This window comes from Zosterops lateralis (genome assembly GCF_965231275.1).
Source record: "Zosterops lateralis genome assembly, chromosome: 1".
NCBI classification, from domain to species: Eukaryota; Metazoa; Chordata; class Aves; order Passeriformes; family Zosteropidae; genus Zosterops; species Zosterops lateralis.
In genome coordinates this window covers 119167151-119194966 of record NC_139762.1, presented here as the reverse complement: position 1 = coordinate 119194966, position 27816 = coordinate 119167151, and the positions used below count along the sequence as shown (strand labels likewise).

General features: G+C 38.1%; 1 protein-coding gene across 17 annotated transcripts in view; it reads right to left on the bottom strand.

Annotated features, from left to right (window-relative positions):
* Positions 1 to 578: 578 nt before the first annotated feature.
* SULF1 (sulfatase 1) overlaps positions 579 to 27816 on the bottom strand; it is a 237738-nt gene continuing 210500 nt past the window's right edge. For 15 of the 17 annotated variants that reach the window (XM_083885292.1, XM_083885282.1, XM_083885293.1 and 12 more), the window contains 9 exons: positions 16788 to 17004; positions 13403 to 13649; positions 11852 to 11948; positions 11681 to 11775; positions 11211 to 11276; positions 10547 to 10719; positions 9385 to 9527; positions 9156 to 9279; positions 579 to 2997 (listed from right to left, as the gene is read on the bottom strand). In XM_083885292.1, the coding sequence (XP_083741418.1) occupies positions 2177 to 2997; positions 9156 to 9279; positions 9385 to 9527; positions 10547 to 10719; positions 11211 to 11276; positions 11681 to 11775; positions 11852 to 11948; positions 13403 to 13649; positions 16788 to 17004 (1983 nt within the window). In that variant the 3' untranslated portion in view covers positions 579 to 2176. Of the gene's footprint in view, positions 2998 to 8220; positions 8255 to 9155; positions 9280 to 9384; positions 9528 to 10546; positions 10720 to 11210; positions 11277 to 11680; positions 11776 to 11851; positions 11949 to 13402; positions 13650 to 16787; positions 17005 to 27816 lie in introns of all 17 variants that reach the window. The other 2 variants (XM_083885289.1, XM_083885290.1) reach the window with 1 other exon arrangement.

The window sequence follows — 27816 nt, the reverse complement described above, 5'->3', positions numbered from 1 at the left end:
GAAAGAAGAGTTCAAGAAGCACAGATTCAGAGGCTGAGTTTAGGTATGAAAGCAGTCTTATTCACAGGCCAGTGAACAAACATAGAGTTCATGTAAGAGGGAGTTTACCTTGAAAGCTAAATTCTTTTTCATGCTGACTCTTGTCCAAGGAGACACAAGTCCTGACTAGGGATCTGTGGTTCACTCTTGGTAAGCACTGCATGTCTGGTCAGCAGGGAGAGAGAAAAGCAGCAAAGCAAAATGTGGCTCCATGAAGCACTGCATTATTTCTAGGCATTGCTGGTTGTGCAGCTCAGTGCATGGAGTTCAAGGAAGAAAAGACCAGATGAATTTGAAATTAAAAAAAATTAAAATCATAGCATGTCTTAAACAAACAAAAAATATACATTACTCACATCTCCTATATATATATATATATTATAAATATAATAATTCATACCTAACAGAATGTTGTTTGTTATTTTGTTACCTGTTGCTTTTAATATGGATGGATTCTTAAAACTGAAACTGTTAACATATTTTTGAAATAAAACTTGTTCAGGAGGAAAACTGGATCATGTGGACTTCTCTGAAGCAGGTAAAGTAAAACACTTTTTATTTCAAGAAATATTGCTTCTAGACTTTCCCGAAGCCAGAATTGTACTATAAAAGTATCACAGAAATATTATACAAGATTTAAAAACACAGTTTGTATCCTAGTAACTTAAAACCTATGTACAAATAGCATCATTCATGACCATAAATACGTTTTTCTATCAATCAGCCCATGACACATACATCAGATAAAGAACTAGTAATTTTAACATATTTACAGAGTCCATCAAAAAGACTGCTTCTTAAAATTATTAAAATCCTACTAAAAGAATCTCCTTTTTAAAAAGTTTCAACTTAAAATACAATGTAATGAATGGAAGTTTAACCTGCAGTGCTTGCAATAGCCAAAAAATATTTGCTAGACTAAATAATATGTAACAGGTAGGAAATACACCTGTGAGTTGGACACTGTGGAATTACGTCTGTTTGAGGTAATTCTCTTTTGTTGCTGTTGTGATAATTATTAAGAAAGTTATAAAAAAGAAAGGGAAAATATTAAGTTTTGAGTAATAGAGATTTTTGAAGTCATTTTTGTATTATACTTCATATGATTTAATGTTTGGTAAAGTTCAAGAAAAAATTTAGAATACAACAACAAAAATTATTACTAAGCTATTTTTTACCCTCATTGTGCCTTTTGTGTCTAAAATAATGGAAATCTAACATGATTTTATCATTCCCTTTAATGCCTGTTTAAAAAAAAAAAAAGAATTTAAGATTCAAAACTATAGTTCTTTCAAGATATTGCTCAGAAAAAAAAAAAAACAAGTGGGGAGACAAAAACATTTATGTACTGACATAAACCTTTCTATCAGAATCAGAAAAAAAAAAAAAAGGTCAGAAAAATTAATGGAATTTTAATACTGACAATATCAATGTATATGGAAGCAATCCAATTTAAAGAAATCCTTCTACAGTTAGCAATCATTAGCCATACCTTTCTGAGAATAAATTTAATAAAACAACAAAAAACATGCAATATTTTTGCTAAAATAATATTTGAAGAGTCTGTTTCCACAATCCATGGTGTTTACCTCTTTCAGGTCAGTCTGTTTATTGGTTTCACAATTTCATAAGACAATGATCAAACTTAAGAACCTGTAAGGTATTAGATGCATAAATGGTATGGCATACAGATTTTAAAAGTGCATTTTACTTGAAAGCATGGCATTAAGAATTGCCAGTGGTTAAAATAATTGATGTAAAAGACATTATGCAGGCATACTGGGTGAACTGAAACACTCGGTTCATGGTGGGATCATTTGGAAATAAATAGAGAAAGTGACTTGGACATCCTTTTCAAAGAAATAATTTCTAGCTTTCAGAGAGTGTGCTGCTGCATTCGAAAGTTAACACTGTTTCTTTCAAAGGAAAACTGGAAATCTTGCTTCCCAGTGTGAAGAATTACAGGGAGCGCATGTCCATGTGAATAAAAAATAATGTACAGAGACAAATACTGAACTGGGCTCAATTTAGCTGTAAAACCTATCTACAATAAACATGGAATGTCAGTTGTCTTGATTACCTTTATTAGTTTGCTAATAAGAAAAAGGAGAACTTATCTAACAGTTTACAACTTGATCTAATCCAAGGAGAGTGGAGCTGAGGCACTGCCTTCTGCATTTAGGATTTGTGAACTTTCTCCTGCGAGATTTTGTTTGTTTTTTTTTAAGAAAGTTCCTTCTTCCTGGGTATTGACAGGTGAATCCCTAATGGATATGTTTACAGTCTGAGGAACAAAGGGTTCATCAGACCTCATGGGAAGATACATTTGGTCTTCAAATATATCTTCCACAGTGTCACTATCCTGATGAGTGTCTTTTTGAGGAATGCTGATGGGCTGTAGCATGAAGCTATGGCGGGACTCCAACTCTATCAAACCGTTTCCACTGAAATCCATATCAAAACGGTCTGATTCTTTATCCTCCATCCATTTTTCAGCTGGATGACTATTTCTCCAGTGTGCATCATTCAAACTACTTTTCTCAGGAATATCGTTGTTCAATTCAAGTTTCCTCTCCTGACTTAAATTCACCGTGCTCAAAGCAAGGGCTGCAAAGTCTGTTGGCACAATAAGCTGCAACTCATCTGCAGTCAGGCCGCTGGACTCTTCAGCAGAAGTCATTTCCACCAAGGTGAACGGCGTGGATGATTCATCCCCGTTGCTTCGAGCAGTGTTATTATCCTTGTCTGGTTTATTTTGCTGGTAGTAACTGTTCAGCAGTGCAAACATTCTATCTACATCCTTCAAGTAATTAGTCCAGTCAGCCAGACTAAGTCTAAAGTTGTGTCTGTATTCATATACACTTTCATTCACACTGTACAAGTCTTCCAGTCCTTGCCAGTCAATGTCGCCAGTGAAACTGGGCAGCTTAGCCTTCCCATCCATCCCATAATTGTCCTCTGTTGAAAGAAAGAACAAAGTCTACTGGTGAACACTATTAAAGGTGCAAGCAAAGCTTCCATGTGTGTTTCTATTTCAGTTGGCTTGAAAGCACCACTGTTCATAAAGTAGGTAGCTCAAAGTGTAAGACACTCCACCTCTTCTGTCATCAGATGAATGGTTCTGGCCTTGGATATGTTCACAGCCCCCGATAAACACACAGCAAGAACTCCCTGTCTCCTGCTACATCCCTGGGCTGAGGGAAAAAAGAACAAAATCTGGTCTAATGGGGCTTTGTGATGGCATTCAGAGATAAGCCCTTCCTCTGATATTTCAAGGCAGGAAAAATGTTTCAATACACAAATAATCCATTTGCCTTTCTTGAGCACTCCAGCAAAATATGCAATAACTAAACAATGGTTAAGTATAAAAGAGGGGGGCTACCTCTGAAAGCCATTGGTGACCTGAACTTCAATGTCCACGTGAATCTTGTTTCTAGGTAGCTTAAAAAACATGGTCTACAAACTAACCAGACACATTTTATTTAGTAAATGACAGTCAAAGGGGGTCTTAATCTATTTTGTAAACATTCATTTTAGTTTACATGGAGCAATTAGGGGAAATGAAAGCTGTAAAAAATTGGTATGAATTCATTTATAGGCCTGCACCACTTTGTAAAATACTGTTAAAATACACACAGAGAATCTTCTTAAGGTTTTGTTTTTGTAAAAAAAATGCTTTCAAAGAAAATATCTAGCAGCCTTTTCAAATAATAAGTCTGAATAAAGGGCATAGATATGGGTCTAAGAGTAACAATGGAGCTGCTTTTTTTATTGATCACAGACAGAAGATGCAAAGAGATAAAAGAAAACCATTTCCAAAATATTTTTAAAAATCACTATAGTGACTATAGCAACTTAGATAACCTGTCATGTGAAATCCATTTTGTACTGAAAAGTAGCACTGAACAACACTATTGTATTGAATTCACTGGGCAGACTGAATTCACTGGAAAGATTTTATCAGCAGGGTGGTCTACAAGGAAAGACAAACCAAGCAATTCAAATGTTTGTCAGGGAAAGTGACAATTTTGCCCTTACAAATTATATTGCAGGCAATCTTTAGTAATTAACTCAGTGATAATGATTTTTTCTCTTCATGAAAACTGTACAGGCAGGTAGGCTAGTAGCAATTACTTTAGAAGTTCAAGTGGCTGCAGTGCAACCATGTGAACTGGGCTCAAATCCTCATCCATATTGAGCCCTGCATCCCACAGATGCTTCTTGGCATCTCCATTAATTTGTTTGTATTTTAAGTTGCTCTTTCTCATTATTAAAGTAGAACAGAAGATACAACTTCTGTCTATCAAAGACTACATTCTTTGCTTCTTACTAATTTAGGATTTCACAGTAAAAGAACTTCTCCGATATTCAGTCCATCATATGGAAAGCCAGAAAAATACCATTATGGTCAGAAAAACACCTTGAGTATTTATTACAATGTGGGGCCTTACTCTGCTCCCACCAAAAGGAGACCACTTTCCTTATTTAAAAGCACCTGAATCTTTGCTCTTAATTGGAAATATTTTGCAACATAAAATTTATTGTTTTAATATCATATTCTAGAAATATATTTTTTGCAAACATGTGACAATGTCCCTGATCCAGGAATAAACAAAAGCTTTTTGGATTTGGTAGAACAGCTATGACAGAACATCTTCTTTCTTCCCTGAAGCAGACAAGAGAAATGAAATCATGGCATGGCCACATGAGAGCCATCTTTGTAAGTCAAATTATGGATAATTTGTTTCCTGAAACAAAAGATAATTAAATACCACAGAGATTTCAAGAAAGAAGATTTATTATTCCAGTGCTTAGAGGCATAAAGGGCCCAAGAAAATATCACTGTGGGGGGCTGCTCTTGTAAGGAATTTAGTCACTAAACCCTCTAAGATATTAACAAGACTGCAAATGCAAAAATATTTAAATTTTTTCTGTCATTATTTTTATTTGTAGAGGGGGTTTTTTTTGTTGGTGATTTTTTTTTTCCTTTGCCAAGTCAAAGCTTGTATAGGAAAACAAACTGTTGTAGGGACAGTCAGGCGGGTTGGTATGTTATGGCAGGGACTGAAACAGAAGCAATTCTGTTTGACTGGTAACAGGTTTGGGGATAGACCAGGGGACTGGGGGCAAAGCAGGAGCCATAAAAGTGCATTTGGACCCTGGAGGCCTCTGCTGCCCATCCCCAGCAGTGGGACAGAGGCTTGAGCTGGGTGGCAAACTGGGCAGTGGGGAACAGGGTTTCTGAGGAGGTTCACCAGCAGGGCAATGGGGCTGTGCTGCACAGGAGTCAGATCAGCAAGGAGTTTGCAGTGTTCCTACAAAACAGCTGAAAGCCTGAGTCAGAGCTTCATGGTCCTTCACTCTAGATCTATTTTTTGCTCTCTAAATGTGGCACTGTTTCTGTAGTCTCAGAGAAGTTTCACAGCTGGGGAGGCACTGGGAATTGTGTCACACAGAGGAAAATAGCTAATTTGAAGACAAAGATAACTTGTATTCATACGTGTTAAACAAACAGGGAGGTAAAGTCTTAAGGTCCTAGAGCTGTTTTGGTTGACTGAGCAAATTAATTCACAGTTTAATTCCACAACTTGCAGTAAGCATGAAAAGTTTCCCACTGAAATTAAAGCAAACAGAAGGAAGAGGAGAGGAAAGAAGAGGTTTTTCCCCTGTAAGAAATTTTGTTACAAGTAAGTATGAAATAGGAAAGGGCAGATGAGTTGCATTTGAGAAACAGCGTGGCAGTGGTTTTCTTGATGAACATTTTGGAATTTCTCAGCTATGACACAGATCCAAAAGAGAAAAAAATTGTTGCTAGCTGTTCAAAGCAAAACTTACTCATTTTTTTTTTGTTGTTGTTGTTTGATTGTTTGTTTGTTCATTTCTAGATCAAGTTTTAGTTAAGCTTTACTCTCCATTTATCCTACCCTGGCATCCTCTATAATGCCATCTGGGCCTGTATTATCTCAAAACTAATAAGAGATTTGAATATGTCTCCTTTGAGACTAAAGATGGGGGATAAGATTATATCCTTGGTGGCTTCGAAAAACTTCAGACAAGTAGGAGAGGAGAGAGAAAGTTCACATATCATATTATCAACCAAGTCTGCATAGCCACGCTCTGCCCATCACAGGGCAGAGGTGACACCAGCTCTTCCCTGCTGAAGCTCTCTCCCTTTGCATTATACATTATACAGCATTATACTGGCTGTTTCCACATGAGCCTTGTTGTCCCCCAGTGTTTTACTACAACACAGGCAGTGCTTTACTAGCTCAGGGCATTTTGAACTGGAAACAGGTCTAAGTGGAGAATCTACATGACCTGAAGAAAGGCCAAGGAGCAGTTCAGATGACTTGTCATTGTTATTCCATTTGTTATCTGCAGGCAGCAATGAAAGGATCCTCTAGCAGATAGTTGTAATGATTTCTGATAAATGGGCTGTGTGATTTTTAAAAAATTATTATTATTATTATTATTTGTTGGTTTGGTTTTGCTTGAGAGAAGAAAAACATTCCACCAAGATGGGGCTTGGACCTTAATGTTGAATGCAGGCATCTGTGTAAATTGAGAAACTGGGTGCCTGGAATGTCAGGGCACAATATTGCTTGTGTTACATTATATCTGCTATTTATCACAGTACCAAAATGTTTATTGTATGTTCTTTGGTATCTGAAGTTAAAATGTTTTTGTTGCCAAACAATGTAGGAAGATATAATTTATAGATTAATCCTGTGTGCTCTACTGTTTCATATAATCCTACAATTCAAAAATGCCATTTCTGTTAAATCTGTAGTTAAAATGAGGAATGCTTACTTACAAGGACTCCTTCTAATGAAAGACTTACAAGCATAATTACAGGGATTACTTTCTATCATTGTAGCAACCAGCTCCCACCAAGCTGTAATGAGCAGTGCAAGCAGAGGGATACAAACCAAACGAAAGCTTATCATTTTCCCAGATCCCAAAACTAGTCAGATGAGAAAATACAAAATTGGCTGGAAAAGAAAATTTAGCTGCTTAAATTGGGTATCTATACATTGAAATACATTAGCTTAATTGTTCTCTGACTGCTGGAAACTAATGACAAGGTTTTTAGAAAACTCTGTGAAAAAGGTTTTATGCAGACTTGTATACCCCTTGGAGTCCCTTGTTTACTTTTCAAGTAAGCAATGTATATCAGCAGCTACTCCTTCAAAGTGTATAGAGATGAAATTGTATAAAACTGATAAACTGTGAAAAGGAGTCCAGTCTAAATATGACACTCCACAGATGTTAATCTGTTTTTCACCCTGAGAACAAGTACTGCTCAATGAACAGCAAGTGCAGTACTGTTAAGATCTGCAGGTTTTTTCAGTCTGTTCAGGCTTTTGCTTTATGTTTGTCTGGTTTCTCCACCAGGAGACTCAGGGCTCTGCATGATAAACATGTAGGTACAATAAGTATACTTTTAAACAGAAAACTATACTTTCAAAGAGCTGTCTGTCATGTGTTCCTCAGGTTCAAGTGTTAGGTTTAAAAAACCTCTCCTGGTGCCTTTCCTCAGTTCAAATAATACAACCTTTTAAGGAAATTTCATTTCATGCTTGTCTGATCTGTTCTCAGCCCAAAGAAGCTTCATCTTTCTTCTTAAATTGAACCCTCTCCTGCTGGCTTCTGAGCACAAGCCGCTCATATTGAGCACTGCTTTTGCTTAAAGCAGTATCTGCCAACATTTCTGAAAGCCAGTGAGAAGATTTTGCTTTGCTTCCGTAGGTTTGACTAGGTTCTTTGTACCTCAGAAAGCCTTTTAAGCATACTTAGTTTACATTTAAAAAGCAGCTGTGAAGACTTACTAAATGAAACTAGAAAAACACCTCCAACCCATCCAAAATCAACATGATAGCACAAGAGCAACCCAAAAGAGGTGATTCTTTCTGTGTGATTTTCCTTGGGCAAACATCTAAAGGAGTACAGGCATGAAATATGAGCTGTATGAAGTCTTGCTATGACAATGAGCTACGTTAAATGCAGAATAGTGGATCTAAAAAACAATGGACAAGTTTCAGTGTAGGGTAGTTAGAAAATGCATGCATCAAAAGCTATGCTGTGTGCAACATGGCAGGATACAGACATTAGTTGAAATGGACTGGAGTCATGCAATTATTTGGAAAGAAGCTGCTGAGGAGAATAAAAAAGTGTGGATACCTGTGTGGATCATAGCTTCCTCCATCTTTATTTCCTGATATAGGAAAATACAAGAGTAACTTTTGTTAGTGTTTAGAACTTGTAAAACCATTCAAAATGTAGTTTTCCATGCACAGCATCTAATTCCTAAAAAGAAATGTACTGTGTTAAATAAAGACAGAGCTGCAGTCCAACAAAGATTTCCTGGAAGTTTTACATAAAAGAACTGAAAACCCACAGGTTTTCAAAAATAATGAAACCCCCAAACAATTAGATATTGTAAAAAAGAGAAACATTTGTAGATGTAGAAAGAGATACAAAGAGGCAACACCACAAATTATGTAGAATGGAGCATTCCTGTGAAAAAATAATAAATCACAATGTTCAATCAACCAAAGTTAAGTGCAACGAATTCCAGAGACTTGAAGTAAAAATACCAGCTTTGTTTTACTCAGAGACTCTTGTAAAGAAATGTTGCTTTCTTCAAAAATGAAGGAGACTACTGGTGATTAGAAGCTTGCAACATTAAGTCTTGGTTGTGGTAAGGAACCTGAAGTTGTTCACATAGGCAGACAGCATTTGAAATAAACACAGGATTTAATACCTCACCTCACTGGGAGGCAAAAACTAATGAAATAAACCCTGCAAGAGAGAAAAGCGTTAAGGCTGTGAAGATCTGCATGCGACTGTTATTGACTAGCTCCAGTAACGATTTCCCTTCTGCAGCATTTCTGTCAAATGATGGGGCTTGCCATCAATATCTGTCAAGAACAACCTGTGCAGACTTGCAAAGAAGCCTCCTGGTCATTCAGATGTGCAAGATTGGTGTATACGGGTAATTCCAAATTGTTCAGAGCAACACTTAGGAGAGTGACACTTCATGAATACAATTAGAACTTAAGTAGATGAAAACAATGTTAATAAAATGGAAATAAACACTACTATTTCTCTTGTACCTGTTTCAAGTCCCTTTGGCCTTGGATTGCACTGCTTGTAACCTTGACAACTTCGCAGTTCCATAAGCTGGATGTGTAATTGATTCAAAATGCCTCGTTCCACTGTGTGAACTGTATTGGTCAGCTGAGAAAGAGAGGAAGGAAGGGAAATGATACTTTGTTAACAAAAGTTAAGAAAACTCTGGTGGAGTCTGGTGAATGACATTTTGTAACAGGGAAAGGGCTTTACCTGATAGGGATCAGTGTTCATATCAAAATATTCCAAGAAGCCAGTTGCAAACTCACAAAACAGAAAATTGTGGGTGTCATTGACTGTTCGCAAACACCAGTAAGTGTTGTTATTGGAGCTTGTGCAAGCACAGAAAGAGCCCACTGTAATTAAACAAGCAAGTTATTAGTTTTCAGTCAAATATGCTTGTTTCTTCCACTAGTACCTTTAATCACAGTACTAAAATATTAGTGTTGCCTTAGGTTTTTATTTAGATTTATTTACACTTGGGTACTGTGACTAGCTGTGAACAGTGTCAATGTTTTGAACAGACTTAATAAAATGATAATGGTATTATAATACATTAGCTCTTCTTTAAATAGTGAACTGTGTCAAAAGGACATTTTTTTTTTACCCCATGACTGTTGCTGGAACATTGCCAGAATGCACAGCAATATGAGAACTCTTTTCATAACTTTTTGTTACTCCACAGTTAAAAAGAAATTAACCAATGTAATTGCTGTCTTTAAAACAAAAACTGAGCATATGACTACTTTGGGAACATTTTAAAATATAAAGTACATATTAGCAGAAGTCCTAGTACAATCAGAACAGATTATCACGAGGAGACAATTTCTTTCTCCAAATGAAAAGTTGTTCTTAGCAAATTTTCAGCTCAAAGTCAAATATATCGTAACTTCATCATCACCTGATCTTGAAATTTCTGAAAATAAAGTTTTCAATCACTTTTCTTTCTCCATCACCACAAGTGAGAAAAATACTCACTTTGTTACTCATTTGTTAGTGCTGAATACTGAGAAATGTTTATGTCTCAATAGGATAGTAATCTATATACCCTGAAGTTTATTGAGACTTAAAATATCTTTTACCTCTAACATTTTGTTCATACACACAAGTGCTATGCAGATTTTGAAAGTATTTTAGCATATAAAAAGTAGAATAATGGGAAGAATTCATAAAGGGTAGAATCTGCATTTTGTTCATGATAAGTTGTTTATTATATACTTTGAAATAAAAATGTTGAAATTAAAGTCCACTTTTATTTGCTGAAGTTTTGACAGCAATTAAGTTCAGAATAATGCTCTTGATTGCATGAAGTGGAAAACCAGTAATACAGCAGAGGATAACCTAGATCACATCTGAGTTTTGACACAAGACTCACAGTTCCAGAATGGTGCTGTTTGCCAGTGGTTGTTGTCGTGGGTAAAACAGGTCAGCCCGGGAAGGCTGCACTCATCTCCCTTCTTCTGGCGTCTTCTCCCCTTCCTCTCCTTCTTCCTTCTCCGGTTCTCTTTGAACAGCTGCAGTTTGCCATCCACCTCCTGTGCTGCTTCCCTGCTCAGAGAGGAAGTTGGGCACGGCTGACTAAGAACAGCCTCTGTTTGGTTAACAGCAGCACTAGCAGGTTTTTACATCTTTCTGGATTTTATAAAGGTGGAAGGATGAGAACAGGACCTTCTGGTCCAGCTTCCCTAGCTGTTAAGGTAAGGTGTTCCCTTCAGCAAGCATGAGAAAGGATGCTCTGATGCATTTAGGTTTTACTGGATCGTTTAAAATAAAATTGATCAGTTTCTGATAATGCTATTTTCATCCTTTTTCTATCAATAGGTTGAAGAAATATTATCCATAAGCTTTCACAAGATGGTGCAAAACTACTGAATGTTGCTTGTGGCAGTTTGTTACATGTGACCTTTTCTTCCCCTCACCTCTGTCCACAAAAAATGCTACAAAACTCAAACCAAAACCACTCTCCAAATCCCCAAAATTACATTTATCCAGTCACCAAAATGTCAACTGTGAGAATGAGAGGTTAATAACAGCCTTACTTGAAGGGATGAAGATGACTCTTGAGTTTGTCTTGGGCCTTTACCCCCTTCTCTTTGTTGTAATAGCTACAGGGAAAATTTTTAGGAAATAGTAAGTCATGAAACTGTTTTCAACACAAAACCAAAACAGAAATATACTATCATTGACATTTTCTTAAGGAACTATACAGACTTAAAATTTTCACTTATTTTAAGGAAGTTATACCTGTGTGATCCTATGCTAGGTTATAGCAGAACAGCAGCTGGATTCAAACATGTTAGTAGCATACAAACATATTTAATCTTAAAATGTTAAATTTATCTTCTTGTGGTTCACAGTAGCTTCTACTCATATCTAACTAAAATAGGGGCCTACAATGGTAATAAATATCAATAAAACTTTGGGGTTTTATTTTCAATCTCAAAATCCCTGGAAAATGTATAAGACTTAGAAATCAGAATAGCATTCAATATTTAGTGCCACCTCTTACCTCTGTTTACTACAATCACATTCATCTGGCTTTCTTCTTTTTAGGTGGCCTCTAACTTCCCTCAAATTCTTAATTTTGTCTTGGAGAGCTTCGATCTGCAGAGAATATTTCTGAGTCAGAATTATTCTTTGAAAAGGTAAAGACTTCACAAGATTTTAAAATACCTCTTACCTCCTTATCAATGTAAGCCTTGTGATCCTTCCAGGCTCTGGCAGACTGGTACAGCTCCCTCTCACAGTGAATAGTGTCATTTGGAAGAATGAAACACCTGTAGATGTGAGTTTAAGAAACATGAAAATGAAGGTCAGTCGTTTCCCAGTTACCCACCCATTTTTTCTCTTTCTTCCAACATTCCTAGTCAATTATTTTTTTAGTAAATAAAAATATTTTTTATTAGTAAATAAAAACAACTCAACAAGGTCTTCCTCTGTTGACTTAATAGTAACAATTGCTTTTATCTGTTTTCTCTGGAAAACTCATCATCCATGGCAGATGGTCTGTGCCTGCTAAGCAAAAATTGCAACACATTTCTAATCAGTAAGAAATGAAATTGAAACTGAAGTAAAAATCTGTTCAGAATTTAAAATCTCTTGTTAACCAAATGTGCCATTGTTTATTTAATCACCAGCTGCTGAGAAATACATTCTTCTTGCCACATGAATGTGGTTCATCTTCCCAGCATGCAGAACACTCAAGAAGAGAACATACAGTCAGAGGGCTGAAGATCAATGTAATCAAAAAAGACCAAGGAGAGCAGAAGTTAGAGGAAAAAGTTCAAACACATGGTTTAACAAAACCCAGAGCACTTGGGTTAAAAAACAGTGCATTGATAAAAACATTCACAACTCTGTTTGAAAAAACCGCTCTATCTACAGGAAAAAAAAAAAAAAAAAAAAAAAAAAAAAAAAAAAAAAAAAAAAAAAAAAGAAAAAGCACAAGAAAGACCAAGGCAGTGGACTGAGACAGAAAATCCAGCAGAGTGCAGGCTGGCCTTTCAAAGTCCCCATGCTGACAAACAGGAATTCCTTAATTAGAGAAATCTAATTTTGTAGACAGAACTTTTCTTAGGTCCTCCTTCATCAGAAGCCTTCTTCTAATTTTTGAGAAGAATAACAGAAAAAAGATGTAGATGCTTATCTCTTCCTATTCTGTTTTTTCTTCACTCAAAGAATTCCAAAAGCAATACTGTTCCGTAAAGGTCAAAACACTTTATGGAGAAAAAGTAATTTTTCAGAAAAACTATTTAAAGCTTTAATAATTCCATGGCTGGAAAGTATCAGTGCAAGAAAGGATAATTTTTACTATTCAAAACTAATCTTTGTGTTCCCCTAAAAAAAAAAAAAAAGAGAGAAGAAAAGAGATAAACTATAAACTCTATTTACATTTTACATGTTTTCCTTTTTATTCAGATGTAGTGTGTCTTGAATAAGCCGGTCTAATGTATCTTAGTTTAGCTAGTGCTAATGGCTGTGAACAACTAAGCATTAAGAAACCTGATGTAGCTGATCTAATGCAGAGTGGGACTTCAGTCATCTCAGATTTAGGCCTCTATGCTAAACTGGTAGTCCAGACTTTATAATAAATAGCAACCAGCTTAACAGGGTGATCATTCCAGGGTGATTAACAGGGTGATTAATAAGATGCATAATAATAAGAGTACAGTTAGAAAATGAAGGTTTTGTTTTAAGAAACAGAAATACCATGTAGAGAAAGCAATCATACTTGTGTGTCACTCTGACAGAGCTGGGTTGGCCTATGGCATCAGTGCCATCAGCGAGCATCATGTCACGAGCAGCATGAGCCATTTCCTCTCCTTCTTCCTCGTTTTCAGCATTGTGACGCTTGGTGATACTTCTGGTCTTTAACACCTGCAGCTCTTCTTCTTCCAGATTTATGTCATATATCTCACCTTCAAATTCCACAGACAAGGACCGCGTTTGGCGAGTGTGGACAAATCGAGGTTTGTATTCTGAAGCAGAGGAAACATTCAGTCAAATATATAATATAAATAAATGTATATATATATGTATATACATGATCTGTGCCATGAACACAAAACATACTCCAAAGAGAAGAATCCTGTTCAATTAAACTAGTTTCTTTTTTCTGTGCCTTTACAGAAACTTATTTTTTGATATATTGTGCCCCACACTTCGATGAGCAGCATGAAATTTCAATTACTTTGGGGTTTGCATTTCATGTTAGTCTAACCTTATGCCACAGTTAGCATCTATATCTTCAAATAAAAAACAGTATCTCAGAAATCAGATATCTAGAAAGAAACACTAAAAAAAAAATCAAAGAACACAGGATTAGAAACTGCTTTAGAAAAGGAAATAATTCAGTACTGTGAAACAAGGTCATCACCTGTAAATTGGCACATGACATATTTAATGTGTACTTTAGAGTAAAATTTAATTTTTAAAAGGTTAACACCTTTTCCTTTTTAAAGGCAAGAATTTAGAGGGTAAGAATCCATCAGATATCAATATCTGTATGTATTTATATCTGCACATATTTTGATATATATGTGATCTGTATTTATGTGTGCAAGGCCCAGACCATCAAAAAGTTGCTGCATTGCAGAGTTACAGTGAGATTTATCATGTTACTTTTACCCCCTTGAAAGCTCTGAGCTTAGTAGGGTTACAGCTCTTCTAGTTACTGTGTATATGAGTAAAGACTAACTAAGGCAATTAACTCTTCTGAGGGGTCTTTAATTTCATGTACAACAAGAGAATCTCTCTTTGGTCTCAGTCTGAAAGTCCTTACTTGCACTTTTCACTTCTTTTGCTATATGTACTTGATCCAAACCAAGTGATTAAACTTACAGTCAATACCACACCAAAGCATGTTCTGTCTAGCAAAGCCATACACAGAGAGCTCTAGACATACAAAATTAAGCTTGTAAAAAGTCAGTTGTAGGGCATTTCCATTTGTTGCATCTATGCTCAGCATACCCATGTCACCTAACAATAATTTATCCAGCAGAAAACAGCAGCTGTAAGAAAGTACTGCCTTTGGCAGGCAGCATCAGTTCTAGTAAAGTTTTTGTGTTAGTGTCTTTGAGAGACTCAGGCTGAATATTTCCTGCCAGAATCTTTTAAAGGAGAAGATAGTGAGCCTCATTGAACTTTCCATTCAAACCACCTTGTCCAAAACATTTTCAGCAATCACCGGCTGTCAGGTGAAAAATGTCTCAGGCAAGGCAATGAGGACATTCATCTTCATGAACAGAAAAGCTAGTTTCAAAGCATCTTTCTGATCTGTAACCGTATTACTCTTTAATAAAATTATCTAGAAAGATTCACAGGGTCAGACGGGACAATTTCTTGCATTTAACAGCCTCTGATGATACTGTTCAGTAAACAAGTGGCTGAAAGGGTGGAATATATGGGCATCTCATGCATGTGACATCTGAAGACAAGCCTGAATCAGTAATTCCCTTACAAATATTTCATCATTATGAATCTTTCCCTGCTCTACTCAGAGGAGTGTTAAGGGTAATTTGGAGGAGGCAGAGAAGGGAAGACGTGTAAGAATGTTGTAAAGAATTAAAATATAACAAAGCAACTTTTTCTGATGCCTCCTTCAGATGTTTTCCAGCCTTTTCCTACTTTCTCTTCCCAAGTCACTTGCCCCAGTCACAATCCCCTTTCAGCCCTTGCTGATGACTTGGCAGCACCTCTTTCCAAGGTACACAGAAGTTATCTCCCTACAAAAATATCACTTGAGAGAACATTCTCCAATTTGAGAATCACCCTGGCAATGTGTGGCATGCACACTGTTCAGCAGAGCTCTGCCTGTACACACTGTCAGGTTCCTTAGCTCATACTAAACAAAAGGAAGAAATTAGATCAAGACAGTATTTAGGCCAAACAATGAGACAGCTTAAGACAGACAACATTGTGGTTGAATGTACAAAGAATACCAGGGATTCTTTTTCACATTCACAGTGTGGGGGGCTTTAAATCAGGAAACATTTTGAATTATATTGGCATTATTTTCTAAGTTCATAGACATCTGTGCAACACCTTCTAGCTTTTGTGATTCTCATACAATTTCACTGACATCTTGCTTTGAAGACCCGTCTTTATTTCATTCCCCAGTCCTGTACTCCAGTTAGAGAGCAGGAGAACACAGCCTGCTCCTCGACAAATTTTTAAATCTGCTTCTATTGCTACAGCCACAAAAATTCACTTGCATTAGTGGGCAGAGAGAAAAAAAATTGTGCTGCATTTAAAAGAATAACTTCTTCAAATAGACTTCTTTTATAGAAATAATTAGGAAAAACGGAGCCAAGTGCTAAAACGCTCTTGCAGAATCCCTTCAGCCCGCGCTCCACTAGAGGACACTGTGCTCTCACTCGTGTGGAGGGAGATGGGAAGCGGGAGCCGAGGAGTTTCAGTCCCAGAGCAGCCCCGCAGTGCCTGGGGAGCCCACGCGTGCAGAGCTTCCCCACACAGCCATAATTCTGCCTCAACCACGCAACAAAACACTGGCACGGCCACCTTGGCGAGCAGCGGCCAAAGCAGCGCGGAGGGCACCGGGTGTGATGTCTGATTTGCGCGGGAGGTGGCACCCGAGCATCACCGCCACCGCTCCCAAGGCTGCTCCTCGCCGGGAGCCAAAGGATGGGTGTTGTTGTGATTCTCGCTATCAGAGTCACAGAACCGTTTGCGTTGGAAAGGACCTAAAAGAATACCCAGTTCCAGCACCCCTGCCATGGGAAAGAACACTTGCCACTAGACCAGGTTGCTCAAAGCCCCATCTAACCCGGCCTTGAACACGTCCAGGGATGGGGCATCCACAGCTTCTCTCCACAGCCTGAATTACTTCCTAATATGTAACCCAAACCTACCCTGCCCAAGCTTAAAGCAATTTCCCCTTCTCCTATCACTAAATGACCTCGTAAAAAATCCCTTTCCAGCTTTAGGCCCGCTTTAGGTACTTATTACAGAAGCAATTGTGTAGAACCTGACTGCCAATTATGAACATCTTCATTAGACACGAAGGTGAAAGCAAGAGCACACTGGTAGGAAAACACTCTGCTGGCCATTTTCCCCTGCTCTCTGCCTCAGAGTCCAAGAGATCAAGTAACACTTACTTTGCACATTCGGGTTTCTCAGGAACTGTCTTTGATTTTTCCTTTGCGTCCTGCTGTTCCGGTAATCGGTGTCTCCACAGTTGCAGTCTTTGTCTTTAGCACTGTACCCTCGGGAGTGGAGGCTGCGCGTCCTCTTTCTGATGGCCAGGATGTCACTGGGCACCTTGCACTTGTGAATTCGGAGCTTGCCAGAAGCATCCTCTGTGCACTGCCACTTCTGTGGGAGAGAGACATGAAGATGATTTCCCAGCAGCTTTCCAAACCCCTGTTGCTTTCAGGTAGACAGTAAAAAGAGAAAGGTAAATTTCTTTTAACATTTAAGCAGTCCCTTAAATAGGAAACTGAGAAAGGAAATATTTCAGGGCACAAATTCAGTCATATTCTTCACAATGTCTTTCTCATGCTAGGGAAATATAAGTTTGAATGAAATTACTTCAAATCTGCATAAAAGAAATACCCAGACAAAAAAAAAAATCTATCTATCTATCTATCTATCTATCTATCTATCGTGAAGAGTATTTGGACTATACACATCCCTGAACAGAACAAGTAGAAAGTCTTAATTTACTGAGTCAAGGAGTATTCAGTGGCAGGGGAGTTTTCACCAACGTTTTGTTCTCTTTGAAAAAAACGTATTTTTTTTCTTTGTTCTGTGACTTGGATTTTCTAGCATGATTCAGAGAAAAAAAATTCCTCAGCTCATAGATGAAGAAGAAGTGGTTCCATTGTAGAGTTTTTGGAAAGAAAAGGACAAATTCTGGACATAATCTATAGAAAAATACATAAACGGTTCCCTACAGCCAGCAGATGCAAGCAAGGGGAAGAACCTTAGGGACAGTAAACAAGAAATTAACTTGGATAAACTCCTTTGGATTTATAAGTCATGAGATTTGTATGAGACTTGGGAGGAAAAGCTCTGGAAGCAGTACCTGTAAAAAGCATTGTATGTGGACTGAATATCAGAGCAAGTGTGGGAGAATGAAAGGAAGCAGATTTTTTTTCCAGTTTGTCTGCACAATATCTGTCTGACTTAATTATCAACATCTCTGAACCAGATGGAAGATTCCAGGTGGATTTTTCCAGTCGATCCCATCACCTTCACATTTCAAATTAAAAAGCAACTGGGACTTCAATTTCCTTTCCACATCACACTGTCTTAAAACCCCTAAATGTTATTTAAAAAAAAAAAGAAGAAATGGGTAGGTGCTGAGAGATCAGAGCTTCTTTGCCCATATCCAAAATTTGCCATACATGGCACTCACAATACACTACATAAAATAAGAAGTCTGTGAAGATTTTAAGTCAGTGGTAGTCTGAATAACAACAGGAAGAACTAGAAATACCTATGTTTATTCACAATTTTAATACAACCATAAATGACTATTACTCAGTCAGTTTTGTTCACTTTTGCATCTTAAGCCACAATGACCAGAGATTGCATACAAAGCACTAAGCTTGGCTTGGGACTGCAAAGAACAAAACTCCGTAATGCTATTGGTAACTGGAATCTTTTAGCTGCAGTTTCAGTGGAGTTTCTCTGTAATGTGTCCTCTTTTTGGTTCCTATGACTGAATAGCATAAGTAGCTTTCTCTTGCCTCATTAATAATAACAAGACAGATGGATGCTGGTCCTAATGGAGTTGCCAACCTAATTTTTGAAATAGACACTAATATCAGATCGTACACATTTCAGTAAGTTCCATTAACTAATGGCTGCTCTGGACTATTTTGGGGATGCTGTCATGCTGACTGAAAAATGGAGAAAGAAAACAGAGCCTCAGGTAGATTTTCTGGTCTGATAACCTGAGGAATGAGCTGATGTGGGTCTGAAAAACAGCACCATGAGTGCTCTCTCTGGCCTAACATGTGGGCTGAATTAAAGATGGACTCCATGCTGAGATCCTCCTGTGGATTGGCATGACTCTGATCTCAGAACAGTAAGCCATGTGTAAAAGGACATTAATTTGAACAAGTCCAATAGCTGGCAGAGAAATTCCACTTGTGCCCAGACTTTCAGTGTGAAGGTACATCTACAAGTGACAATGTAACTTTCTACAAGAAAAGGTGTCCAAGAGCTGTAAAGCTTTGCAGATTTTATTCTGCAACAGCATGTGCTCTCTTCCTTCTGTAGCAAGAGACGATTGCTAAAGGATAAGAGCTAACTGCACCACTATATTTCCTGTGTTTATTGGGTATGTGTTACAGTTATAAACATATGGCGCTAGTTTTTAAGGAGTCTCAAAAGCAGCATTTGAAAGTAGAATAAGTATTCTCTTTGTCTAGCATTAATCATAGCAAGAGGTTGTAGGAGTGGCTTCAATAACCTTTTAGATCATTTTAACAGTATTATGACTAACACTGAAACAAGACGCTCTGTGTCTAGTACAAGCCAATAATAGTTCCCTATTTAAAACAGGGATTAAATGTGATTCATTTACTCTTTTATTTTTCTTTTTTTTTTATTTTATTTTTAAAAATTTCATTATAAAGATGCTTTAGAGTTCTAAGATGGAATTTTCAGTCTAACTTCCCTGAATCCCTGCCCATGCCAGCGTAATCAGGCACTGAGCATGCCTTATGCAGTTAAGACTTAACAGTCCTTCTGCCCATTTTTAGATCTATAAAATGCATTAATGCACATAAAGGAAGATTCTGACTGAATGCACTGTCCCTTCCCCTGTTTTCTACCTTCTCACCCATTTTGAATATCAAACTACTCTCTGAAGTTCCGGACTATTAATTTTAGTTTCTGGAATGATTTCTCCATCAATTAAATAAATCCATTAGCATATATACAAAGTAAATATGCCTTAATTAAATTTTAACTTGAATATGTTTTCTTATTTTCCCCATGTTTATCTTCTTTTCTACAGTGATATTTCACAAGACACCTAAGACAATCTAACAGTTCACTGTTGCCATAGGAATATAGGATAGTCCTTGCTTCTGGCTGCATGTTGATTTAGGGACCCCTGCACTGATTTATTCTCACCTCTGTAGGAGAAAAGAGAACTAACTCAGAATTAAAAACTCTAAACTAACAGTAGAGAAGAAAACCAAGTCCCTGACATTTGGCTGCAATAAGCTGTTATATTGTTTCAGTCATGTTGTGAAAATTCATCTGTGTCAGCCTTTTTCCTTGTCATTGACTCATCTTTTCCTTCTTTCATCTCATTTCATCACCTACCCTCCAGCAACTATTTCTCTCTCACCTCAGCTCCCCACCTTCAGTTCACATTCCTCCTCAATTTAGGTTCAGAGGGGGAGCAAAGGTGAAAAAGGATCTTTAATGCTTCCACACCAGTGGAGCCCTGAAACCCCACACCTGAAAGCTGATGGAACTCACCCTATTGGGAGGAGCTTTGCTAGTTTACAGCCACTTTGAACCAAGAAGGGTTTGTTCTGCCTATGCCCTTGGAGCCTTGCTTGGGTTTGTGAGTGCTGGCTGCCAGCTCTTCCACTGCCTTCCCTGTCCCCATCAGCAAATTGTAAAGGAGCTTGGGAGAGGTAAAAGTATAAAAGGAATGAGCAGCTAAGGACTTTGGGTTTGTCTTGTTTGAAAGAACCAGGTTCAGGTCCCCATCAGCAAATTGTAAAGGAGCTTGGGAGAGGTAAAAGTATAAAAGGAATGAGCAGCTAAGGACTTTGGGTTTGTCTTGTTTGAAAGAACCAGATTCAGGGCAAATGTGATTGATCTTCATAGCTCTCTGAGGAGGGAAAGCGGAGAGGGCAATGTGAATCCAGAGATAGGACATGTGGGAATAGTTTAAAGTTGTGCCAGGGAAGGTTCAGATTGGACATTAGGATGCATTTCTTTACTGAGAGAGTGGTCAAACACTGTACAGACTTCCTGGAGATGGGGTTGTTGTCCCAAGCCTGTCAATGTTGAAAAGGCATTTGGAAGTGGCCAAGCAGTTGGACTCAATCAATGGTTGTAGGTCCCTTCCAACAGAAGTAGTTCTACCCTATCCTATTGTGCTGATTTAGGCTGAGGTAGAGTCAATTTTCCTCACAGTGGCTGGTGTGGGGCTGTATTTGGGATTTGTATTGAACACAGGATTGATAATGTAGAGATGTTTTTGTTATTGCTGAGCAGGGTTTACACAGAGCCAAGGCCTTTTCTCCTTTTTCTGCTGCCATGCTGGTGAGGGGACTGGGTGTGGCTGGGGGCTTGGGAGGAGATACAGCTAGGACAGACAACCCCAACTGACCAAGGGGATATTCCAGCCCATAGGACATCATGCTCAGTATGTAAAGTGGGGGGAAGAAGGAGGAAGAAGGAAACATTTAGAGTCATGACCTCTGTCTTCCCAAGTATTTGTTATGTGTGATGGAGCCCTCTCTCCCAGAGATGCCTGTCCCTGGGAAGGGATGAATGAATTCCCTCTTCCTTTGCTTGTGTGCACTACTTTTTCCCTTCCCTGTCAAACTTTATCTCAACCCATGAGTTTTCCAGCTTTTTCCCTTCTGATTCTCTCTTTGATCCCACTGGTGAAGTAGAGAGTGAGTGGGCTTAGCTGCTGGCTGAGGTTAAATCACTATACCTATCCTATCCTAATCCTATCCTTCAGAAGTCAAGCTGCCAAACCTGAAGTTTAAACATGTAAGCACCTGTGCCTGTTCCTCAGTGTTGAGGCAAGCGCTGCAACGGTGCTGCAGCAGGAGTTTTTCCTTGGATAATGGCACTGGCATGATGCACTTTCTTCTGGGGATAGAAATTTGCCCTCATAAAGACATTTCAAAGACAAAGGGAAGAACATGGGCTGGTTAAAAGGTATGGTTTGTACTCGGTGGCTTTGCTTTGCCTTGCTACTGGCATGGCTCCAGCTATGACTTGCAGCTACATAAGGAAGACAACACCAACTGACTTCATAGCTACCTGGGGTCTCAATTTCCTGGTATTAATCAGATGTGCCACCGCCTTAAAATTAAGTCTATTTCATTACTGATTATAATTAAGGCATAAAGCTATACATTCAGAATGAATCATTGTGATGTGCTCCACTTTAAATAGCTACTTAGGCAGGACTTCCAATCAGCTTTGTGCACTTAATAGACTGTGATGTATTTGAGACAGTTGCTGCTCCCTTATATAGAGGGGAAATAAATTAGACAAGTCATGAAAAGTGTCCCAACAGTAGGCAAGCTAAAGGCTTCTATGAAATGTAAACACCTAGTATTTGCAGTAGACATGTCAGTGTTAAATATCTTGCCAGATTTTATCACAAAGTTATGAAACTCTGAAAAACATGCAACCGGAAATACAACATAGCAGCAATATTTTTACAGGTGCTTTTTCATTTTTGTAATGTATGACTGACTTTGAGTATTATTGCTCGATCTAGGGAATGTTAAGATAAAGCCTGAAAAATGAAGACTTCATGAATTTAAACATGTCCTCAAGACCTCATTTCCCTTTTTTCCTGTTTCAAAAGGTACGTTCTAAATTTGAAAACAGTTTAGATGCAAATATCATCACAGGCTGAATGTGTGTACCATTTTCCTTCATTAGCACTAACCAGATCTGCAGGAGTGCCAGGGGACTTGATGTGATAATACTGAAAAAGGAGTCTGGTTCAGGGCAGTGCTACTGCAATCAGAGCTGTCCTGCTTTTGCTTTCTCTGGGCCATTAGAAGAGGCCATGTCACACAACATATTGAAAAGTGCCTTGTAATTAGTTGTCTATGGTAAACAGCACAGAGTAGCAGCAGTTCATTTCTGCTGAACTGGCCCTGAATCTGAGAAATGTTTGCTGGCTAAGGTCGCGTCCTCTACGCATCCCCATAGAGCAGAACTGAACCCTGGTCCTGACCAAGGCTCCTAAATGCCCCTGGAAATACTAATCTGTGTTGTTTCATCTCAGCAGTACTTCAAACATTGCACATGAGTGCAGCTGTTTAACAGGGATGGTTTGCCAGGTTCACTCAGGGAATTTGGAATTGCTGCATTTTTGTGGAAAAAAAAAAAAAATCTCCTCCTCCATTTTAGAACTGAGTTGATACTGCTTGTAATGGCAGATCCCAGGTTTTGTACCACTCTCTCATAACTGAACCACTTTCTATTGGATCATGCTCTAGAGTCTGACAACATGAATATATTCAAAGGCAGTTATTTATATACAGCCTTAGCCCCTGAGAAGTGTTCCTGAAAAATGCAGTGATCAGTGCTTCAACAGATAAGGAAGAAGTTTGTTCTATAAGAACTGACGTAATGTAGGCAGAAATGTATGACTTTAGAAATACTTCCAGAAAAATGCACAGGGACAGAACTGGAAGAAAAAAGGAATGAAGGAATTAATCACTGGATAACAGAAATAACAATACAAAATTTGGCAATTTGAGCTACCTCACAAGCTTATGAAAAGAAAGAAAGAGAAAATTGCCCAGGAATTTTACAGACTACAAAATTTTGCATTCTTGCTGTATAGACAAGATTGATTTTAAGTGCCACAGTTATAGCAGTTCTCTAGTTATAAAAAATGCATGAACTGCATTGTCAGCTCTAGAAATGTAGGCACCTAGGTCAAGACAGCAAATATTTCACCTGCATAGCATTCTCTACCAAATCTATTAACTTGCCTGTAGATAAAACTCCATATCAAGAGACTTCTGTTGTTATCCAATAAGCATCCACTCTCAGGTACAAACAAATAGGAGCCAAAGAAAAGGGTAAATTTAACCCTTTAGCTATAAATAGTAATACCAGTAATAATCTGTTACTATTGTGTCATGTACATTTAATTTGCAGAGGACTTAGCTTATACTCTGTTTCACTGGATACTTTAAAATGCAAACTCTGAAAAAAGAGAACCTCAAAGGAATACTACAAAAAGTGTTAAAAATAGTTCTTGCATAAACTATGTTTTCTGTATTGGTATTTTTGTACATAGAACTACTTTTAAAAAGGTTTAAAAAATTGCTTTGTTAAAAAAGGTGCCACTCTACCCAAAAGGTCTTTCTTTTAGGAACACCAGTAAGATGATAGTGAAAACGTTGAACACAGTCCTGCATTGAAGGAGATAAAACCAGTGAATCCAGTGATCTTCCTGGAATATCTCTGGATTTTATCCTCAATAGACTTCATACGTCCAATTAAGAATTACTTGAATTTAAAGAATTGTCAAATCTGGGAAGAGCTGCTCTCTGTTTGATAAAAACTTAAATATTTAGGCTGAAATGTGAACTATTTAGGCTGAAATATGAAATACCACGCCTTGAAAGATTATTTTTAGAGATAAAGGAACTTATCTTCATATTTGGTTTCAACTCATAAACAGAGCGGTATTTTAACTAGAGGTATCATAATTTCTGGCAATTCCTATGAATTCCTGAGCAACTAAATTACAGGCATGTTTCTGTCAGCTATGAGGGATGACTCTGCAGGGTCTAAAGTGTGGAATAGCTACAAGGGCTGTTCACAAAAGCACTGAAGTATGCACTTAGTTTTAAGTACATAACAGGTCCCAAACACATGTGCTTCCAGTTAAGCCTGTGCACAGATGCTCCACTGAATTATTACTAAGATGGGGTATCAATGGAGAGATGGCAAAGAAGAGACAGCTCTGAATCAATGGTCTGGCAAAACAGGTTGATCATCAAGTGCTTTTCGACTCTTGAAAGTATCAGGGGGTTGTTCTGGAATCTGGAGAATCCATGAGTGTTGTTAATATGCCATAGCATAATTTTAGTTGGGTTTTAGTGGGTGCTCAGGGTCTGGCTGTCAGTGGCTGGCCAGCCATCTGACACTTCTGGCCAGCTCTCACCAGCGTATGTGTTTTTATTCATACTCTGCAGCTGGTCATAAAGCTGACCTATACAAATGTATGGTCTCTGATATTTATTTTATGAGAACATAGATACTAGAGCCAAACCAGACTACACCTAATAAGCCCCATTCTAATTTCCTTTACAATATTATCTGTGAGCTGACTGATGGCAAGCGTTATTTCAGTATGAGAAATAGACGTGCTCTCTCTCGACTGAATACTGATGTGATAATTTGATAAATATGAATATCAATAATAAAATTAAATTCTTATGCTAGGTTTTTTAGTGGGTTAAGAATACGTGAGAAATAGGAGTGCAAGCTAGAAAGCATGCTTTTTGGATCAGAGCCAGCAGAATCTTGCACATTTACCACAAAGTTGATGTTTGGATTCAGCGACATGTCTCCAGTGACTACCCGTAAAGCCTTAGATCACTGTAAAATACACTGAGACCTAATCTAACTAAAATCTCATTGTACAGTCTTCAGGCATTTTCTCCAAATGAAACATTATTTCCTCAGGGTAGTTTTGGGATACAGTTCCTCAGGAGGAAACACAATATTATGCATGTCTGAAGCTGAGATGCATGAAAAGAGAGCACAGGGAAGGTGCAGCTACAATATTATACCTGTCTAGTACAGTGTGAGTTCATGTGCTTGCATATCATACCAACAAAGGCAGGAGGATGCATTTTTCTGTTCTGCCCACTGTCAGTGCTCATTGGAGCTGGCAGAAGGCCATGGATCTTTACAAGTTTCAGGCCTTTGCTGTTCACAAACTGACAGGTAGTGTCGAGCAGATGGTAGGAGATGTATGCCCATAAAATAAACAGACCCATGTCTGGGTTTCACTGCTGAGTCATCCAATCTAAGAGCTGAAATTTTAAACACAGTGCTTCACAGTCCTCATGTTGGAAGGGTGGTTCTTTTTTTTTTTACCCTATTGGGAATATTTAGAAAAGAGATTGCAGCTTGTGTAATTTTTCTAAGAGGACAAAAATGCATATTTGGCTATGGATTTGATACTGATTATAAATAATGGATTGAACAGTACACTGGAGACATCCAGGCTATCAGTCACCAGACCTCATAAGGTAACTGTGATCTGGGAGAGAGTGTTAGGTCCCAGAAGTCAAAATTATGCCTTAGGAAAATTCCTATGACTCAGACTGGAGAGAAAAAGAATAAATACTTATGAATTAACTCAACTCCTTAATTACACATTTAGGTAAGGAAAGAGAGAAAGAAAAAGTATAAATGAAAACACAGTTAACATGGTTTTATTTGATATTTGCTAAGTATCCAGAAGAATTTCATGAGTGAGAAGATGGAATGAGTTCAAGAAAAATAACCTGCTGGAGGATTTAAGAGCAGCTTGCCTCTAAACCTCCTGAACTAACATATATTCTTGTCTCAGGTTATTCCAGTGGAAAACTGAGAAGAGATTTGTGTCATGATAAGGTTGTATTAATCCAGAGAAACATTTGTTCACATGTTATTTTTTCTGCTCTGTTGGAAAATTAACAAAGCTTTATTACAAGTTGACACCAACTGTTTCCCATTTTAAAACAAAAGCAGGTTTATGCTGCAGATGAATGCTGCAGATGAATCAATATTTCTGTATGGTGTAGCTTATTATTGAGAGGGTAAATATCAATGAAATATAAAAATACCCTGCAAACCATTTAAATGTTAAAACCCATCAATATCCACTGCTAAACCAACTGGGCTCAATCAGGTGACCTCAGTAAGTTACACCATGTAAACTGGTGACAAATTTGTCATATGAACTATGAAAGAAACCTCCCGTTCCCACCATAATTTCTTGAGCATTCTCACATGTGGAGATGTGGAGGGACTGCAAAGGAAATGTCTACACTTCTCCAAGCCCCAAAGCTGACCAGGGAGCCCATCAGCTCCTGTTCCCTTTGCCAGGCCTGGTGTGATGGGACTGCCTGTGCTTTGGGTGAGCACAGATCAACAGCTGGGGCAGGGCAGGAGCTGAAATCTGGTCTATATCCAAATACGACATGGGCAGGTGATCCATAACTCACTTACAAGTTCATAAAATTAACAGCACTTCTCAAGTTATGAAGTTGAGGAGGAAGAAGAAAACATTAAGTCCACAAGGCCAGGTACTAAGCAAGCAAAAAATTAAGCGCATGTACTGGAAGGAACATCTGGAGGTCATTTAGTTCATCCTCCTCCTCAAAGCAGCGACATTATTAGGTTTGGATGTATTCTGAGGTGGACTTTCCACAGCCTCTTCGGGCTCTAGTTCTTAATCATATTTATAGTAATGCTTTTTTCCCATGCATCTATTTAGAATTTCCCTTGCTGCAACTTGTCTCTTTCTAATAGCCATTTTGCTGTGCACCTCCAAGACATACCTGGATCTGTCTTCTCTCTAATTAACCATTGGTTAATCAAAGGAAACAGTTAGCTTCTTACTTTGTCTTCTGTTCCCCTGGCTAAACAAACCTCTGCCCCTTCTCAGTGCTTCCACCCCATCTCTGGGGTCCTCCCCTGGACTTGCTTCAGCCCACCAAAGTCCCGCTGTTCATGGAGATCCCAACCCGGATGCAGCATTCCAGGTGCAGCCCAGAGGCACCAGGGAGAGGTGAGTTCTCACTTCCCATGACCTGTTAGCAGTGCTCTTGCTAATGCAGCTCAGCAGGAGCGCTCCTCTCCTTGGCATGGGCTCACTGCTGACCCACGTCAATGACTGCTGGAACATAACTCAGGAGTGAGCACATCCCATGAACATCTCAGTTCTGAGATGTTCTCAAGGAGGTGGGTGAACACTTGGGAACTGTTCTCCCATAAAGGGGTTTATGAAAAAACAGCAAGGGCACAGTGATCTACAACATGATCTGCAATGAAAATGATCCAATCTGTCAATGGTGCTAGAAAATTAAAATACATTGAAAAAATAACAGTGAAAGTAATTTATATTTATATTTATATTTATATTTATATTTAACAGATGTTTAGTATTTTCTCTTCACCACCCCCATTTTTTAGGTTTATCTGTTATCAAGTACACACTGGACATAGAAAAGATAGGAATTTTTGAAAATTTAGTTAAAAAATTATTATTCTAGGTTCCTTTATTTTTCTTTCTTTTAAAGAGAAAATAAGCTGAAGCAAGTATTTTCCTGAGTACCACATCCTTGGAGGTTTTGGAACCAGCAGATCTCAGGATCACACCTCATTTTAATAGAGGAATTTTTTTTTTCTTTTTCAGCTTCCTTGTATTCTCCT